Below are 19,126 nucleotides of genomic sequence, written 5' to 3' on the forward strand. Positions count from 1 at the left end.
CAACACCAGACTTTCTGGCTCTAAACTACATTCTTATTATAGCAACGACTCCATTGGAGACTCCACACTGGAGGATTGACCTTCAGCTAAGGTGGTGGAGGAGAGTGTTTATTTCTTTACTAAGTCACATGTCAGTCTTATGTAGATCTCTTCTTAAGTAAACAAAGATATTAGCATTGTGAGGAGAATCTACTTTATTTCACCTTCACCTTACTGTAAGCTTTTCTTTTCTAAAATATTCTATGAAGTGAGCTGTAGCTCACGAAAGCTTATGCTCAAATAAATTGGTTAGTCTCTAAGGTGCCACAAGTCCTCCTTTTCTTTTTGTGAATACAGACTAACACGGCTGCTACTCTGAAATCTATAACTTCTGTTAGTGACTTTAGAAGTCTGTTAAGTTTTTAGTTGTTAGAACTAAACAAGCTGTGTCAGGGAGAGAAGGAAGATGAGCTTGATGAAGAAAGCAGATCTATTGACACAACACTGTTTTCTCCTCCCATAAAGATTAAGTAACATCCGTTATTCACTTCGGTTTTAAGTATTGCATTTTATTTCTCAAATGTTCATCACTGCATTATCAAGTTCCAATACCAGAAAGGAGAAAACGGAAAATAGCTAAACAACTTGTATTTAGCTTCCCCCTTAAATATTCTGGTTATCATGTTCTAACAGCCAGCAACAAAGTAAGTATTAATTGGAACTATAATTGGACCATGAGACAAATGTGAATAATATGCTAGCAAAAAAAGCTACAACAAAATGTCTGTTTCCATAGAGTTTAAGATCCAAACAGACCATTACGATCATCTAGTCTGATCTTTTCCATAACACAGGCCAAAACCCCTCACTTTATACTGCGTATTTAGGGCTTACTCCCTCAGAAACAAGTATGGTGAATTTCAGTACCACCAACTGTAAAATAAGAAATGCCAATCACTTTCTAAACCCAGGGCTATGGGTTTGTGGTTGTTTTTTCTAGACTTTCCTAAAGTGACAGACACCAGGGTATGTCCCAGTTGTCTAATGTTAAATGAGTAGAGTATGACTGAACAATTGAAATACATACTCGAGAACAATAGGGACAGATTGGGTGAGGAAAGATGAGGAAGGAAAGATAAAGAAAGTGGTTACAATTTGAGAGTTAGTTTAAATAAAGAATTCAGTTTAATCCTAATGACTGCTTTGCATATTTTAGTCAAAATTCATCACAATCAACATGGCAATTTACTTAGCTATCCCAAGGCGACAGTGCAAGCATTTGGTATATTAAAAAGCAAATTTAGTCCAGCATAACGTGCACACACTTCTTTGTGAATTGAATGTATGCTGTTAGAGGTTAGTACAGAACCCACTAAAAAACTGATTTTGCTACTGGTTTAATAATCAAAGTCTTCAAAAGGAGAAACGTACATAAACATTTCTCATTGAAAAGGCCTAAATAAAATAAGTCAACAGCAGGAACATATATTGTTTACTAGAACAAAAGCAAATAGACCAGCTCAGGTAATTTGATTCTTATCCACAGCATGGATGATAACAGTTTTCAATAGCTGCTTAGGCCAGGGAACATGGAGTAACCAGATTTACTAAACAAACTTTCTGCCAAGGACATTATCAATCATTAAGAGTGTGACATGCACAAGTTTAATATACAGAAATACAAAATTAAATTTCACACTTTCTTCACCTTCATTCATTCAGTTTTTGGTACAAAAGCCTTTTGAATCTTTTATAAAAGCATAGTTAGAAAAAAACAGGGGGAGGGACAATTGTAGCAGTGTTAGATATAGATGGAAAAAGCAGAACAGTTTAACAACCTGGAGATTTAAGGTATAGCAAGGGGCATGCAACAAACCTCTAAGGAATGCACACTTTAAAAAAAAAAGTTAAAAGTGGTTTATTTTAGAAACAAATTGCCAATACAGACCTTTTTGTTACAGTGTGCAAAACTCTTCAGTTTAGAGGTTTATGATAATTTTTATTTTACGTATTCATTTTATTTTACAACTTCTGTCTGTATGAGTTCACAGCCCGTGGTTTTTGCTTTGTATGCCAAGTTCCTCCCAAAACAAAAACCTCAGCCAAAATTACCAAGCTTTGCCTAGCTGATACCTAAAAGCAGAAACAGGAACAGGCTTGCAGAAAGAATTGCAAACCTTTTGACAAACGTGGGCAGTTTCCCCTCATTAATAAACCCCAAAACATTATGAAAAGTTCATGGAGCTTTTCTAATGAAATTATTGGTTCACCCTGTGACCAGCAAGTATTTTAAAGAAAAATCTAAGTGCTACTAAGTTGACAGCTCTGAATATAAAAAACAAGGAATTTGAATTCCTAAGTCCCACAACTCATGAACTCTTATGGAAGAGACCAAGTGGGCCCGGTTTTGTTCAATATCTTCCTTAATGATCTGGAGGATGGTGTGGATTGCACCCTCAGCAAGTTTGCGGATAATACTAAACTGGGAGGAGTGGTAGATACGCTGGAGGGTAGGGATAGGATATAGAGGGACCTAGACAAATTGGAGGATTGGGCCAAAAGAAATCTGATGAGGTTCAACAAGGACAAGTGCAGAGTCCTGCACTTATGACGGAAGAATCCAATGCACCGCTACAGACTAGGGACCGAATGGCTAGGCAGCAGTTCTGCAGAGAAGGACCTAGGGGTGACAGTGGACGAGAAGCTGGATATGAGTCAACAGTGTGCCCTTGTTGCCAAGAAGGCCAATGGCATTTTGGGGTGTATAAGTAGGGGCATTGCCAGCAGATCGAGGGACGTGATCGTTCCCCTCTATTCGACATTGGTGAGGCCTCATCTGGAGTACTGTGTCCAGTTTTGGGCCCCACACTACAAGAAGGATGGATGTGGAGAAATTGGAGAGAGTCCAGCGAAGGGCAACAAAAATGATTAGGGGTCTGGAACACATGACTTATGAGGAGAGGCTGAGGGAACTGAGATTGTTTAGTCTACGGAAGAGAAGAATGAGGGGGGATTTGATAGCTGCTTTTAACTACCTGAAAGGTAGATACAAAGAGGATGGATCTAGACTAGTCTCAGTGATAGCAGATGACAGGACAAGGAGTAATAGTCTCAAGTTGCAGTGGGGGAGATTTAGGTTGGATATTAGGAAAAACTTTTTCACTAGGAGGGTGGTGAAACACTGGAATGCGTTACCTAGGGAGGTGGTGGAATCCCCTTCCTTAGAAGTTTTTAAGGTCAGGCTTGAAAAAGCCCTGGCTGGGATGATTTAGTTGGGGATTGGTCCTGCTCTGGGCAGGGGTTTGGACTAGATGACCTCCAGAGGTCCCTTCCAACTCTGATATTCTATGATTCTATGAAATGAAGGGGCCTCATAAAACCACGTGCACTAAGACATCAGATGGCATGCATGACCATTCAGAGTTTTATTTATGTTTGGGATGTACACTAAAATCACCACAATCTGGCATCTCCCCACTCAGTTCATGGTACTCAAGAGAACACTGCATGGGCTAGATTCATATTTTAAAACACAACTTATTAATTACTGGGACAGAAAAAACATGAACCCAGACCTCCTTTACTATCTAAAAGACTGGGGTTCATGGTTCTTTCCTGTCTGTGAATCAGTGGGTTTTAACCAAGACTAAGTTTTGTCTCTGCTACAGAGTATTCCTGTGTGGAAATTAATCATTTCATGGCACATACTGTATTAAAAATCTAGTTTAAAATACTCTTACATACATGAAAAATGAAAAGGTATTACATTAAATGTTATTTATATAATGCTTTGATCCAGGTGTTATTTAATTGTTAGACACACTAAGTCTGCATATCAAAAACAGGTTTTAAAATAAGATCTATTTATGAAATGTAACCAACTAGCATTGAAAGAAAGAATTCTCACTCCTCTATTTGTCGATACATGCTATAACCATTGTATTTACCACCATTTTATAAAACCACCAGACACAAAATTTTATTGTTGGATCATTACAGTAATTTAAGAGGAATGATTGCTCAATTTTCACCTACATAAGTACCATTTATCACCACCTAGTCATTTGGACTCAAGGGATATTGTCTGATGGTGATTAAATCTAAACAAATTGTTTAGGAATGATTATGCAACATAAAAAAGCAGGAGAGTGAGGACAAGAGAGGTTGTGCTCATCATGAGTTACTTTTCATTGCTTAGGGTTAAAGTAAGTGTGCATATATGCTGTGTGCCTCTAACCCTTTGGAAGTGTCAGACTCTCTGGAAGTTGCCATAAGAAGTGTCAATATTTCCTCTAACGGTGAGCATACATTGATGAACCCTCTCTTCACTTAAAACCTCAAACAGTCCAAGGATCAAAAATGTTTTTGATTCAGGGCAAAAGTTTTCTGGTCCAAAATACAGATTGCTCTGGCAGTATTTCTAGCCCTAGCAGTGTACAAAATGTGGACTTTAAACTTATATACTGTGTAAAACCTCAATATCTGTACTTCTGCTTTGCTACTGATTACTGTTGACACTGCTGTTGAGCCTATGCTGATATTTGCACCTTAAAGATGCTACTGGGGACCCTGTGGAGATGAAGGAACAATGTATAAATATTAACTTTCTTTTAAGTTTTGTGAGACTATTGTGCAATGTTACACATTAAAATTCAACAGCCAAAGTTTAGGAATTCTGCAAATTAACCTTGCTTCCTCTGCCTTCCCTCTGCTCTAAATATCCTGCAGAGTTCAGAAGTTTGGCAGGGTCCCTTGTTCCTCATTTCACTCTTCCCAGTCAGCTCCTCACTGTTTCTCCTATGAGCACTAGTTGGCGTTCACCAGGCGAATACAAAACTGATCTAGTAGTTTTCAACTGTCATTGTCTCTCAATACAGAGAAAACTTTATAAGATATCTTCTGTGACAAGAGAATAGAGTGGCAAACTACTTGAATAACTGATGAAAACTAAATGAAGAAAGCTAGTACCTATTTGTTGTCATTATTGAAATTTACGAACTATCAGCCAGTCCACAAGTTCTTAAAATTTTAACTGGATTTACTTAGTAGGGACCTAAAAGAGTTAGGAAGACACTTAGTTCAATTATTTTTTCAAGTGCAATCATTAAACACTAACTGAACAATTGTTTTAATCAATTTTCTTCCAGTTTTTCCAAAATATTCTACTGAATTGTGAAAATAAATCATACGATTTTTTCAGGCCAAACATTGCTAAACAAAGTTAGGAAGGTCAGTGTGGAGGAGGGGATGTAAAAACATGTATAAAGCTGCTGTTGAATGGATCCCAATGATTAGTCACAGATGTATGCTTACTATTTCCTTAGCATCCTGTTTTCTGGAGACAGCAGGGGAGAAAAAGTTCACCAGATAGCTAGAATTTTTGTAAGATCACTTTAAAAAGTATTTCACAACACAGTACAAAAAAATCTCTAAGAAGGTGGTTTTGAAAATTTTTTCACTCTATCATTTTCTAATTAAATACGAATTTAAATTATTCACATAGATGAGGTGCTGAGAGCAGCACGAAGAAAAAATAACAATATTTTATTTTAACATTGTTACAGGTAGCAAAGAGCCTCAAAATACAAAGATTAGCAGGTGTACACTGAACTTTCACTTAATATATCATGACGCCTGTGGTATAGTGATGACTTTCCCTCCCAATGTAGAGTATTCTGGTGTTATCTTGTTTCAAATTCAGGTGAACTATAAAAGTAAAATGGGGATGTGAGCAATTTATGAGAATACAAAGAAATTCAAATAGGAGCCACGGAACACAGCTTAAACATGATGAATGTAATATCAGTCATTACAATGCAGTGCTCAAAACACATTGCTGCAGGTGGGAGTACTTTAAGTTTTCAAGTAAAAATATTTGTGATAGTTTATATTCATTCTGTCTTAAATTAATTTCTGTGGAAAGGGCTAGTAAATCCACTCACCTAGGGTAAGTGGGAAGCTTGACCTGGGAAGTGAAGGGACCCACACAACATGAACCCGTGCAGAATCCAAGCTTTCATTGTCAAAAAAAAAACAAGTGTTTAGCCCTGTTGTGAAAGTGTTACAAAGATGAACTGTGTGTATATTGACGGGCATTGACATCTCCCCAGATCCGGAGACAAACAGATCTCATAATTTTGCTAAGCAGCAGCATAGTGAAATTAACAAGACTCCTGTCAGTTTACTTAAGATATTCAGAACTTCGCAGAGATCAGTGAGACTACTAGGAATCATGTCACTTTCACACTGCTGCTGATGGGTTGGAAAGCTAGAAGCAGAAATAGAAAACATGGGAGTTATTCACCTAGGGCTTGATTCAGTGCAAAATAGCTTAACTCCCACTGACTCCAATTGTGCAGGATCGGGCCTTTGACCAAAAAACCAAGTGCTGTGGAGAGGTAGTGAATGAGAGAGAAAGAAACTCTCTGGCTTGCACTTATAGAACTCTGCACCAACAAAGCATTTTAAAACAATTAACTACCACTAATCTGTAACCCCTGGAGCTGGGGAAACTGAGGCACTGAGCGCTTAAGTGTCTCATCCAACATCATACAGACTGTGGCAGATACAGAAACTGAACACACATTTTCCAATTCACAGTTCTGCATGTTAGACAAGAAGAAAAGGGGTCTAGCAGGTAAAGTCTGAAATATTTTCAGATAGTAACTTAATGAAGAGACAGCACCATTCACTAAGAGCTATTAAGAGGATTCTACTGCAGACTGAGAATGACAAATTTTAAAATTTAATTGTTAAACCCATATCATTTCCCTACAACACTCCCTGTGGTAGGTGGGAAAAAATGCTTCTGGGCGGATTCATTGGAAATTGCACAGCAGAATTATAAACCTCTGAAAGACAATGATGGAAATGGACTATACCAGCACTAATGGGTACAGCTTCAAAAGCTAAAGATCTGTTTCCTGTTATGGACCCTCAAAGCCAGCAGTGGATGATCTCTCTCAAAGTTATGTTAACACAGGAAATTACTCTATTTTCCTACTGTATTTTGCATATCTTTAAGGGATTTTGTTTTAGGGAAAGTCAATGGTATTTTCTTACTTTGTAACCATTTAGGAATTTAAACCTACATACACATTCAGAATATATTGTTCAACGGTGTAATGCAGCATTACAATGTCCTAATTATTCATTATTTGTATTTTAATGCTTCAGATTAAGTCACATTACACTTCATTTCAAATTAAAAGCGAAAAAAAATTCAGCAGCAAATCTCTATTTAAAGCTCTTTGGCTTTCAATATTGATGCTTCTGCAGCAGTCTGTGAAGACTGTGCCAGGAAAGTGTGATTTCCAGAAGACGAGGATTAAAACAGATATCTGGTTTTGCAGAATATATGGAATTATACATACAGCTGAGTTCAAGACAGAAGTTATTATCGTTCGGGGGTTCTCATACTTTGTGTTCCCGTGGTGCTACTCAGTTTTAACATTGATCCATAAAGTAAATTAAATCCAAACTGGGCTCAAGTCCAAGCTCCCACTGTGACCACTAAAGCATTCTATAACAGTCCCTCTCTCAGGAAAATACCAACAGTTAAGACTAGAAAGAACCTTTGCTGCACCCACTCACCCAACACACCAGCTACATGCAGAATCTGAGGGAAGAATATATGCTTAGTAGCTGCATTCTATCAAGATGATGTTCTTCACTCCACCTAACAGCAAATAATTGGGCCGTAAGAGAGCAAATGAGTGTGTGGGGGGGAGGGGTATTAAATTCATTCCCTTACCAAGGACAGTGAATGTGGTAGCTGTGCTATTCCCTATACAAACACATATGATTACCCTGTCCTTGCTCCCCAAAAAATAACAATCTGGGAAGACAAGTAGCAAAAGAAGGGGCCAGAGAGGGACACTATAAGAGAGAGAGGCAACAAAGTGCTGGAAAAAGGAGAACTAGTAGAAGACATTTACCTGGGCTTCATCTAAGGCAGGGGCGGGCAAACTACGGTCCGCGGGCTGGATCCTGCCCCTCAGGGCTTTGGATCCGGCCACCGGCATTGCCCCCTGTGGTGCCGTAGGCCCCGCGCCACTCTCAGAAGCGGCTGGCTCCATGTCCCTGCGGCCTGGCAGGGGGCTCCGTGCTTTGCCCTTGCCTCCAGGCACCACCCCCTGCATCTCCCATTGGCCGGGGATGGGGAACTGCGACCAATGGGAGCTTCAGGGGAGGTACCTGGACGAGCGGCAAGGGCAGCGCACGGAGCCCTATGCCGCCCTCCCCCAGGGGCCACACAGGGACGTGGTGCCGGCTGCTTCCTCCCACTGCAGTGAGTCTCAGAGCCTGGGTCAAATGATTCAAGCTCACGCTATGGGGATAAAAATAGCAGTATACATGTTCCTGCTCAGGTGGAAGCTTAGGCTCTCAGACCCACCCCCCTTGCCAGGTTTTAGAGCCCAGGCTCCGGCTCAAGTGGGAAGGTCTACACTGCTATCTTTAGTCTCATAGCACAAGCCCTGCGAGCCTGAGTCGGTTGACCCGGCTCTGAGACTCGCTGCCGCGGTGGTTTTTTTGGGCGTGTGGGCGAGTCCTAAGAAAACTAAATAGTCATACACAAATTTTGGTGTTGGATTAGAAAACAAAGAGCAGGGATGAATGGCCAGTTTCTAACATGGCAAAAGGTTTACAGTGAATTGCCCCAAGTACTGGTACTATTTAACATTTAATTAAATAACTATGTAAAAGAGGGGATAGCTATGACTACGAAAAATTAATGAAGTGGAGAACTTCAGAGGGATGTTACATAGCTATACAATAGGGAAACATAATGATGGCATATTCAATTTAGTGTACACAAGTAATGCACATTGCAAGGAACATTTTGTCCTATTCATGCATATTGACAGAGTCTAACGTAAATGTAACCACTAAGGACAGACACCAAGGTGTAACTGTGGAGAGCTCAATGAAAACAGAGAATGTTCTGCAGTGTTCCATTTAATATTCATGAAAATTAAGGGCTTCCTCCTCCTGAGTCCTCATTCTTCTTATCTCGTAGTTAAGTCATAATCCTATATTTATAACATTGCAATATTTTGCCATAGAAAATATTGCAAGATCACAAATAAGGCAGCATGGCAACTACAGGATGAAATAAGAAAATGGGTTAGGAAGGAGCAAAATCTAGTTTAAGCAGAAATAACTTCAACAATTAGCAAATATGATAAGAACAATTATGAAAAGAGTAAAAGAACTGAATTTACGTTATAATTTTCCATCTATTAAATTTTTTTTTAAACATAATCAAGTCTCCTCTTAGACATTAACCTTCAAGGCACTTTACAACTCTGGCCCCTCCTTAATGATCCACTTTTGACTTAGGTTGCCTACTGTTTACCTGCTTGCCCTTTTGCCCCATGAACATCTTTAGACTTTCTTCCATTCCACCTCTTACGCTTGGAATGCCTTCCATTAAATTAATCATAAGGCTACTTACTGATCTCTCCTCCTTCAAATTATTTCTCAGGACCCACTTCTGCCTCACATGTTGCTTATCTTCATAAATTGTAAGCTACTGAGGGCAGGAATCATATGCACCTTTATGCTTGTGTAGCATCCCACACAATCCAAATCAGGGCTGCTACAAGCTACCAAGATATCCACGTTAAGCAAGAATAATGATACTACTACAGCTACAAAGTATGGCTCTCGTTTATTGCTTCCAACAGATCTATCTGCAAGTTCTGTTTATGAAAGCAGATTCTGATCCCACAATAGGACTTAAGACACATTATTTAAAACTAGTAAAAAGAGACAAAAAGTAGATAAAGGGCATTGAATATATTAAAAACAATACATACAAAGGAAAGGAAATGTTGAGTGGAGAATGAACCTCTGAACATACCCCATTTGACTGAGCTTAATTACTAAATGATTTTTCAGTCTGTACATGTTATTAACTGAGGGCTGGTCCACACTAGGAAGTTAAATCGGCATGGCCACATCTCTCAGGGGTGTGAAAAAGCCACACCCAGGAGAGATGTAGCTATACCAACCTAAACCACTAGGCTGATGAAAGAACTCTTCCACTGTCCTAGCTATCACCTCTTGGGGAAGTGGATTACCTATGCCAGTGGGAAAACCCCTCCTGTTGGCATAGGTAGTGTCTACACTGAAGTGCAACTGTGGTGCAACGACAGCACGGCAACTGTATTGCTGTAATGTTTCAAGTGTAGACAAGCGCTCAGTCTTTCCGTTCGTTTTTGTGAACATAAAATATTACAGTAAAGAACATTCAACTGGTAACGAGGAAAACAAGGACATTTGCCATTAAGAATGACAAGTGATATAAGACACGCTCTCCAACATTAATGCACAACAGAGTGCTTAAAGGAGCAGATAAAGAGGTATCCACAATGGGTATAGGTTTTTTAAAAAAAATGTCATCTTTTCATTCCACTTAAATTCTTTGCTGCTAATGGTTTGTTAAAACATTAACATTCTGTTAATGACTTTGGATTGGAATATGTGTGTGTTATATATTATACAGATACATAAATACCCTCAAAAATCTACATAGGCAGAGATTTTTGAATAGAATCTAAGTATACATAGCAGGTCCATAAATTAACCGGTTCATTATATGACTTTGGTAAATCTGATTGTTCTTCATTATCATGACAATTAAAAATAATCTGTCAATTATTCTAATATTTAGTAAAAAAAAATTAAGATGAAATTAAGTTCTTAATCTTGACACAAAGGGGCATCTTAAAAATGTAAACTGCCATTCTTCTGAAATCAAGTAACACAAATAACAAAACCGCAATTAAAGAAGTAAACTTCTCTGAAAAGTTTCAGCACAAAGTGAATTCTGAAGGCTTGAAAAAGCAGAGGTTAAAAGAAAAAAAGGATGGCGTTATAACCCCCATATAAAAACAGGAGCACAAAATTGTATGAAGCATTCAAATTATGGAGTTGAAACACTCAAATCAATACACAGTTTAAAAATAAAAGCAAAGTAAAAGTAATTAGGGGATAGGAAGTACTTCCTCTCCACTGATGCTTTTGTCAGCATTTACACAAGAATCCGTTACTGAATAAAATGAAATGTGAACAGACTATTTCCCTATCTAGGAGATGAAAAGTTAGCATTTTCACTGGTCTGAATCTGCATTACTGAGGCTACAAACTATTATTCCAAATATAGACCACTGAAAATCTCATGTAACATTTTAAAAGGAACGTCATATCGGGAAAATAACCTTAGTCATTAAATGGCTTTCAGATTTTTGGTCACCCTTCCTTCATAAGGTCATGTCAAGTGGTTCTACTGCATTCTTTTGTCTAAAGCCATTTCACAAAGAATCCCTATGAAAAGAAGCATGATCCAACAAGCTGCACTAGACCATCTTAAACAAAGAAAAGCCCTACAGAATGACACCAAGAAGATCCCAGAGAAACCGGGCAACTTTCCTTGGTTTCAATTAGAGTGCTTTGGTGATTAACACTGAATTTTAACCTAAACTGCAACAACATGTATGAGGAAGTTATTTACTAGTAAATTACCAACTGTCAAAAGTATACTAGAAAGTTATAGACTGCATTTGCCAAACGTAGGAAACGATTCATGCCTTTGCCAAAAACTACACTATGGTGCAAACACAGGACATCTGCTTCTGATTAGTCCCTCTTAGATTTATTCTGGTATTTTGGGGCTACTTTTAAACTACACGTCTTACAATAACATTATTAGAACCTCGGTTTGTATTTAGTTTGCTGTAATCATTTAAACAAACGCCTGTTTACTAAAAAGGCACCCTGAGCCTTTGTTAACCATTAATTTGCACTCACCTTAGCTTCTCTTCATGTAACCCATGAAGTCCCAAACTATCAGGGCGATCCCGTCTCCTCCTGTACAGACCAGAATATGATAACTCTTTCAGCTGTAATGCAGTCATATTTCTCTACCCACAGGGGTTTTTTAAAGTTTCTGTTGAGTAGTGCAGCTGCCAAGATGCCTGGAGAGAATATGCTCAGCAGTGGGTCTGTACACCTGCACTCGTCAGAGTTACAAATCTCTCAGCACAGGCAGTTGCTGTACTGCTTCCTGTTTCTCATAGGTACACACCCTTCAGAAGGGCACTACATTTCCCTGATCACACCTAAGGGATGACTGTGGCAAGCCTACCAGGTTCCATGAAAGTTTGTTGGAAATAAAGCTTAAGTGTCCAGTTATCATGAACAAATTTACAATTTATTATGCAAGCTATTCAGTTGTCCTTATGCCTCTTGGAATTAGCTAAAAATCTCATGAGCAATGATCTCTTCCGTATTATTTATAACAAAAGGAGACCCATTAGCACTATAAAATCCAAACTTACTCAAACATGTAAACAAACCAAAAAATTGGAGGTTAATCCAACAAACTGAGCAGCAAGAGGACCTACAAGAACTTCCACATCCAGCATTCAAACAATCTCTTACAAACCTAAGTGATTAATGCTACCAATACAAAAACACTTTTCCTCCAAAACCCTAAAAATGTAAACAATATTCATCAATGCTTTTCTGCTCTTAACTATCAAAAGGACTGTCACTCTGGCATTTGTCTATTTTTCAATGGTGCAAGGCCCTATGGAGGCTATAAAACATGAATGATAAAGTTAAAAGTTTCCTGTAACACAGGAAATCATGGTTTTCCAAGCTGCATGTCTCATTCGAACTGGTAATGAAAACTATAAACTTGAATTTTAAAATAGGTTTAAATAGACCTGAATGTTTTTTCAAAAATTGATTTTAATCTTGGCACATGTAAATAGACTGTAATCCAAGTTTTTTTCTAGGGAGAAATTATACGTGAACCTAATTCAGTTTTTATTTTGTTAAATGTAACTTTGATAACCTCATTGACTACTTGCAAGAAACTCGTAAGACACTCTTTGACCTAGACAGGAAACACATGTCTATGTGGTATAAATTATATATTCAACTATCAGCGTGTTTGATTTGTAGTGGAACACACACAAAGGTTAATTTCAAATTCCTACAATAATGAAATGTGCAAAGAATGCAAATGTTGGTTTTAAATATGTAGTATTGGATCTGTAGCTTCATACTAGTGAATTCTGTCAAGTTTATTAAACAAGCATGGGAGTTTTATACAAGAATATTCTAGGAACAATTCAGTATAGAATGCCACCTGGAGGATTTTTAAGAAGGGCATTATACGATAGACCTAAACAAACTTTAACATTTTCTTAGCAACCACACCACATACACTTTAGTATATCCTGTAAGACTGAAAAAATCATGTATAAAACAAAAATATACATATTTGATTTTAAAGGACTGTACTGATTTACAGGTAGAAAAAGGCTGCACATCTCCACTCACCTGGAAACCACACCTGGAAAAATAAGAAAAGGAAAACAGTTTGTGGTATTTGCCTAAACATGCTGCATTCCAGTTTCAAGTGGAATACTCAAGTAAACCCCCACTGCACAGCAGGATAAATTTAAACAGAATTAAGCAACACCTCCCTAAAGTCAGACATTAGCAGTTTCTAATGACTAGTTAATGCTCTTACAAATACCTGTTAAATATGGTGATGACTGATACACATAGAAGAAAGAAAAGGAGGACTTGTGGCACCTTAGACAGGAACAAATTTATTTGAGCACATGGCCACTGAATGCATCCGATGAAGTGAGCTGTAGCTCACGAAAGCTTATGCTCAAATAAATTTGTTCGTCTCTAAGGTGCCACATGTACTCCTTTTCTTTTTACATAGAAGAGTAGTTTTTATAAACCATCACCAGCTTCTTATAGCCCTTTAATTATTAAAGGACATCATCAGTATATGTCCAAACAACTAATTTCTAACAACTACAATGTACAAAGTGAATCTACGGATAGATATTATGCTATATAAAAACCTGTTTTGAATTAATAGCAGTAAACTGAGCTACGGTAGTGACTGGAGAAGTAATTAACAGGATTTTTTTCAAAATACAGTAGTATCTGTTCAATTGAACCTTGCATTTTTCTTTTAAATGAGTGGCTCAAAATCTCATGGAGAAAATGGCATGATCTTTTCAGCTGCAAATGGATTCTGTTTAATTATGAAGAAAGACTGCTCCAAAGCACATAATGTCAACTCATGGTTGTTTGCATAATGACTGCGGAGCAGTATGAGCTTGCCAGGCAACAACTCAAGCCACAATGTTACGTGCCCACATCTGCCCCAAAGTGAAGTGGTTCCAAGACCAAATCGGTCATAGGACAGCATGCATAACAATTTACAGCATAATATAACAGATCCACACAAGAACTTTGGAGAGATCATTCTTTTAATAAAGAGCTGCTTGGCACCTATCCATCCTCAAAGATACTTGTCTACACTTAAAGATACTTGTCTCCTACAGCCGAGCCGCTGTAGTGCTTTGCTGATGGGAGGAATTCTCCCATCGTTGTAGATAATCCACTGTTGGAATTATTAATAATATTTGAAATTATTAAGAACATAAGAATGGCCACACTGGGTCAGAGCAAAGGTCCATCTAGCCGAGTATCCTGTCTTCCGACAGTGGCCAATGCCAGGTGCCCCAAAGGGAATGAACAGGTAATCATCAAGTGATCCATCCCCTGTCGCCCATTCCCAGCTTCTGGCAAACAGAAGCTAGGGACATCATCACTGCCCATCCTGGCTAATAGCCAATTAATATTAATATGGGAAATCACCAAACACCAATTTAACCATACATTCCTTTATTAAATCCAGCGGCCAAATGGTATTTATACAATTGCTCTAAACATGCCTAAAAAGCCTAACTAATAAGCAATTTATTACACCCAAACAGTAACAAAACATTTAACAGCATTTGATCAAGATACTTACAAACAGGCTAAACCCAGGCATGCTTACACCCAGGTTGGTTGGCTTCAGTGGGGCCAGTCAGGTATTAGCAATGAACCCTTTAAGAGTTTACTTTTTATACCCTTTAACAAACAAGTGATGTCACTGCCATTTATTGACTTCAGCTAAAAAACAGTTGGAGACAGTTCACCCTTATTTCCAGTCTTAATCCAGCTAAGATTTACAACCTCCTTTCTCCCCAAGGCCTTTCCTCCTCTCCTTGCTGTCCAACAGTTTTCCTGTTGCACCTGAGTTCACACAGGCTTTAACGCTGGCGTGTGAGTTGGGGAAGGGCTAAGTTGGCTCATTTCAAGACAGATTCTTTGTGTGATTTCAAACCATCTGCAGTCAGCCCTATTGGTCAGAGGCCTTCTTTTTAGAAACTTCCCCTTATTTCATTAGTTCTTCTTTGCACCAGACATCCTCCCTACTTCATTTCTTTTGACATTATAACATTATTTCCAAGGCCTTCCTTCTACTTGCTAGTCAAGGCCTTTCTTCACAACAGACACATATTTCCTTAACCAAACAAACTCACTTCAGTTCTTTCCTTTTATACTAATCCTACATGCACCTCCCTGGTAGACAGGTTGATGGAAGAATTCTTCCATCGATCTAACACTGTCTACACCTGGGATTTAGGTTGCCTTAACTACGCTGCTCAGGGATATGGATTTTTCACACCCCTGACCGACTTAGTTAAACCAATCTAATTTTCTAGTGTAAACTGGGCCCAGGATACTTGTTGTTTGGTATGGTTCTTGAAGTGACTTCCCCCCCCTTCAAATTGTTTACTGGCTTCTTTTAGCAGCTGAACTTGGGGAGGATCTAAGCCAGGGGTCGGCAACTTTCGGCACATGGCTCATCAGAGTAATTTACTGGTGGGCTGCAAGACATTTTGTTTACGCTGACCGTCTGCAGGCATGGCTCCCCACAGCTCCCAGTGGCCACGGTTTGCCGTTCCTGGCCAATGAGAGCTGCGGGAAGCAGCGCAGGTCGCAGGGATGTGCTGGCTGCTGCTTTCTGCAGATCCCATTGACCGGGAACAGAGAACCATGGCCACTGGGAGCTGCGGGGGGGCCGTGTCTGCGGATGGTCAATGTAAACGAAATGTCTCGCGGCCCGCCAGCGGATTACCTTGATGAGCCACGTGTTGAAGGTTGCCAACTCCTGATCTAAGCTGATCTGATGTGAATGGGAAAAGACCTTTCATTAACAAGTATATTTGGGGACGTGCCAAAAACTTTCTAAACAGAAATCTGAAACAGATTTCTTCCTTTTCTCATAACACCTGGTTTAAGATCATATAAAAGCTGGGTGGTTCAATCTGAAATTTGCTCATCATACCACTGGACCTGTGCTATGTACAATCCAAAAACTGAAACACTGTAGATAACATGTGGAACAGTACTTTGCAGGGGGCGCTACAGGAAATGCAGACATTCCTCTCCTCAGTTGCGCAGATGTTTCCAAGCATTCCTCTAGTTCTGTAGGAGACTTAATACGCTCACTTAGTACCACCCAGCCCCATTTTAATTTCTAGACTCCATATTAGTCTCCATTTCTAGTCTCATAGTCTCTTTATTCTTTTCTAAATAGGTTACCATTCCCTTTGCACTGGATTGGGCTACTTAGGTTTTTCACATTCCCCGAGAATTTTTCAGGATCAGCCAACAGCCACTGTTGCTTGTCTTGACAGGTTTCAGAGTAGCAGCCGTGTTAGTCTGTATCCGCAAAAAGAAAAGGAGGACTCATGGCACCTTAGAGACTAACAAATTTATTTGAGCATAAGCTTTCGTGAGCTACAGCTCACTTCATCGGATGCATGTATTTTCCACTGAATGCATCCGATGAAGTGAGCTGTAGCTCACAAAAGCTTATGCTCAAATAAATTGGCTGAAGGAGGAGTCTAAATTCTAAGGGATTAAAGGTAGGTTAAATACTAATGGTAACAAGACAAGCAACAAGAAAAGGAGGACTTGTGGCACCTTAGAGACTAACCAATTTATTTGAGCATAAGCTTTTGTGAGCTACAGCTCACTTCATCGGATGCATTCAGTGGAAAATACATGCATCCGATGAAGTGAGCTGTAGCTCACGAAAGCTTATGCTCAAATAAATTGGTTAGTCTCTAAGGTGCCACAAGTCCTCCTTTTCTTATTGCTTGTCTTGTTACCATTAGTATTTAACCTACCTTTAATCCCTTAGAATTTAGACTCCTCCTTCAGCCTTCAATGCATTTCTCCCTAACCACAAAAAGTAATAACCGGTGGTACTACAGCTGGACTGACCATCAGAACAGTCTTAATATTGTCAACATATATCAGATCAAAATATTCAACTGAGCCCTTACCAACAGAAAACCGAACCCTGACGATTCAGAAAAGAGAACCTAGGCAGTCTTTTATTTAGTCCCAAATTAAAATCTGTTGCAACTATACTACAAGATATGAAGACCATATTAGACAACTCATGAGCTAAAAGTTCAGCACATGATTAAGTATTTGCAGGATCGGTGTCCTGTCTCAACTAATGCTGTGAACGTGCCTGTAATCTTTCTATATATTTTCAAGATATAGGTTGTTTCTAGAAAAACGGGATAAGAAACACTTTCAGTACGCTTAAAGTATGCAGTAAGTGAAGCTAAAAGAGCTGAAATTTAACTCAGGTTGAGAGTTAGGAATGCTAAAAATCCTAAATATTTGTAGATTTAAAGTTTTCCATGAGTTCTAATTTATGGTGAATAAGCATGTCATCTTTCATAAGAGCTACAGCTAAAGCTTTGGTGCTACCATTCTGCACAAAGAAAACGCTTAATCTTATCATTCACACTATTTTTTTCTTCTACTCATGAAGCACATTTAAATAACATCATAAATTTAGAGCAAACAGTCTATTCTAGATTGAAACATGTTATATTTAAGTTTGAAGGTTATTTTTTACTGCAGAGAAAACCATCCTCAATGAAACATTAAGAGTGGAATGTGTTGAAGAATCATAGAATAGCAGGGTTGGAAGGGACCTCAGGAGGTCATCTAGTCCAACCCCCTGCTCAAAGCAGGACCAATCCCCACTTTTTGCCCCAGATCCCTAAATGGCCCCCTCAAGAACTGAACTCACAACCCTGGGTTTAGCAGGCCAATGCTCAAACCACTGAGCTATCCCTCCCCCCAAATAAAGGATTGAACTCACAACCCTGGGTTTAGCAGGCCAATGCTCAAACCACTGAGCTCAGAATCACATTACTACCCTTTATCATTCAACTGCTTCTCAAGGAGATAAAGCTAAAGGTGATCATGGAGGGAACAAAGGAGAAATAATATTGCAGTCATGATCAGTGAATGGAGAGAAATGCATCCAAAATTTACCCTCTCTTCCCTTTCAGACCCTTCTTTAAAGAGGGGGATTGGGGGGCAGGGAGACAGAAGGCTTTCCTTAAAGCCAAGGAAATTAGGAGATTAAAGCCAATTAATCTCTCTCAAAAAAAGAGAAGCACTTATCTAGAAAACGGTAATCATGGTACCAGGTTCTGAAAGAACAAGAAGAGAAATCTCTACAACTGAACAATCAAGAAAAGGGAAAGATACAACTCCCCTCCCAAATATATATAGAGAGTGTCCTCTGGACATTAGGTGGTAAGGAGCTAATAAAAAGGACTCTCAGCTAGTTCCCTGCTACAGCAGTGGCTGGAGACTGGAGTTCCCTTAAGGTCCCCCACATATTAAGGGATCAGGGCCTGATGGAAATGGCCCCCAAATGGTTTCCTGACATGTCCACCTGTAAAAGAGTATTTACAGGGGATAAACTCCTAGGGTGAGATCCCAATCCTACTGAAACTCAATAGCAAAACTCACATTGATTTCAATAGGGTCAAGGTTACATACCCGCACACACACACAAATTTAAGGACAGTTACTTATTTTGCCAAGTCAAGTATTCAAGCTAGAAAATGCCATATTTATGGTTGCCGGTGTAACCTAAATTCTGCTGCCTTCAGTTGGTTCATTGAACAAGGCAGGGTTTTGTGGAAAACACACTGTGATCATGTAATTAAACACTGCATCATAAATCATATCCACAAAGGATGGAATTAAGGTTGCACAGGGCCAGTGTAAATTTGGTGTTGCCTAACTTTCAAGAGCTTGATCTTGCAATCTAACTAACTTTAACACTTTTTAAAATTTCGTTTCCTAGCATATTTTTTAAAAAGGAAAATAGTAAAGAGGAAGAGATGAGCTCTTCAAAGACACAGGCCAGGCCAGATCATCC

General features: G+C 39.0%; 1 protein-coding gene across 8 annotated transcripts in view; it reads right to left on the reverse strand.

Moving 5' to 3' along the window:
• The window catches only part of LIMS1 (LIM zinc finger domain containing 1), a 140,882-nt gene that overhangs the window by 54,913 nt on the left and 66,843 nt on the right, over positions 1 to 19,126 (reverse strand). Inside the window, exon 1 of one of the 8 annotated variants that reach the window (XM_073350950.1) lies at positions 11,794 to 12,175. The exons of 5 other annotated variants lie outside the window; for them this stretch is intronic. In XM_073350950.1, coding sequence (XP_073207051.1) covers positions 11,794 to 11,900 — 107 coding nt within the window. In that variant the 5' untranslated portion in view covers positions 11,901 to 12,175. Of the gene's footprint in view, positions 1 to 11,793; positions 13,194 to 19,126 lie in introns of those variants that run through there. 2 more of the 8 variants (XM_073350930.1, XM_073350940.1) reach the window with 2 other exon arrangements.

Source organism: Lepidochelys kempii, chromosome 1 (assembly GCF_965140265.1).
Source record: "Lepidochelys kempii isolate rLepKem1 chromosome 1, rLepKem1.hap2, whole genome shotgun sequence".
In the NCBI taxonomy this organism is placed as follows: Eukaryota; Metazoa; Chordata; order Testudines; family Cheloniidae; genus Lepidochelys; species Lepidochelys kempii.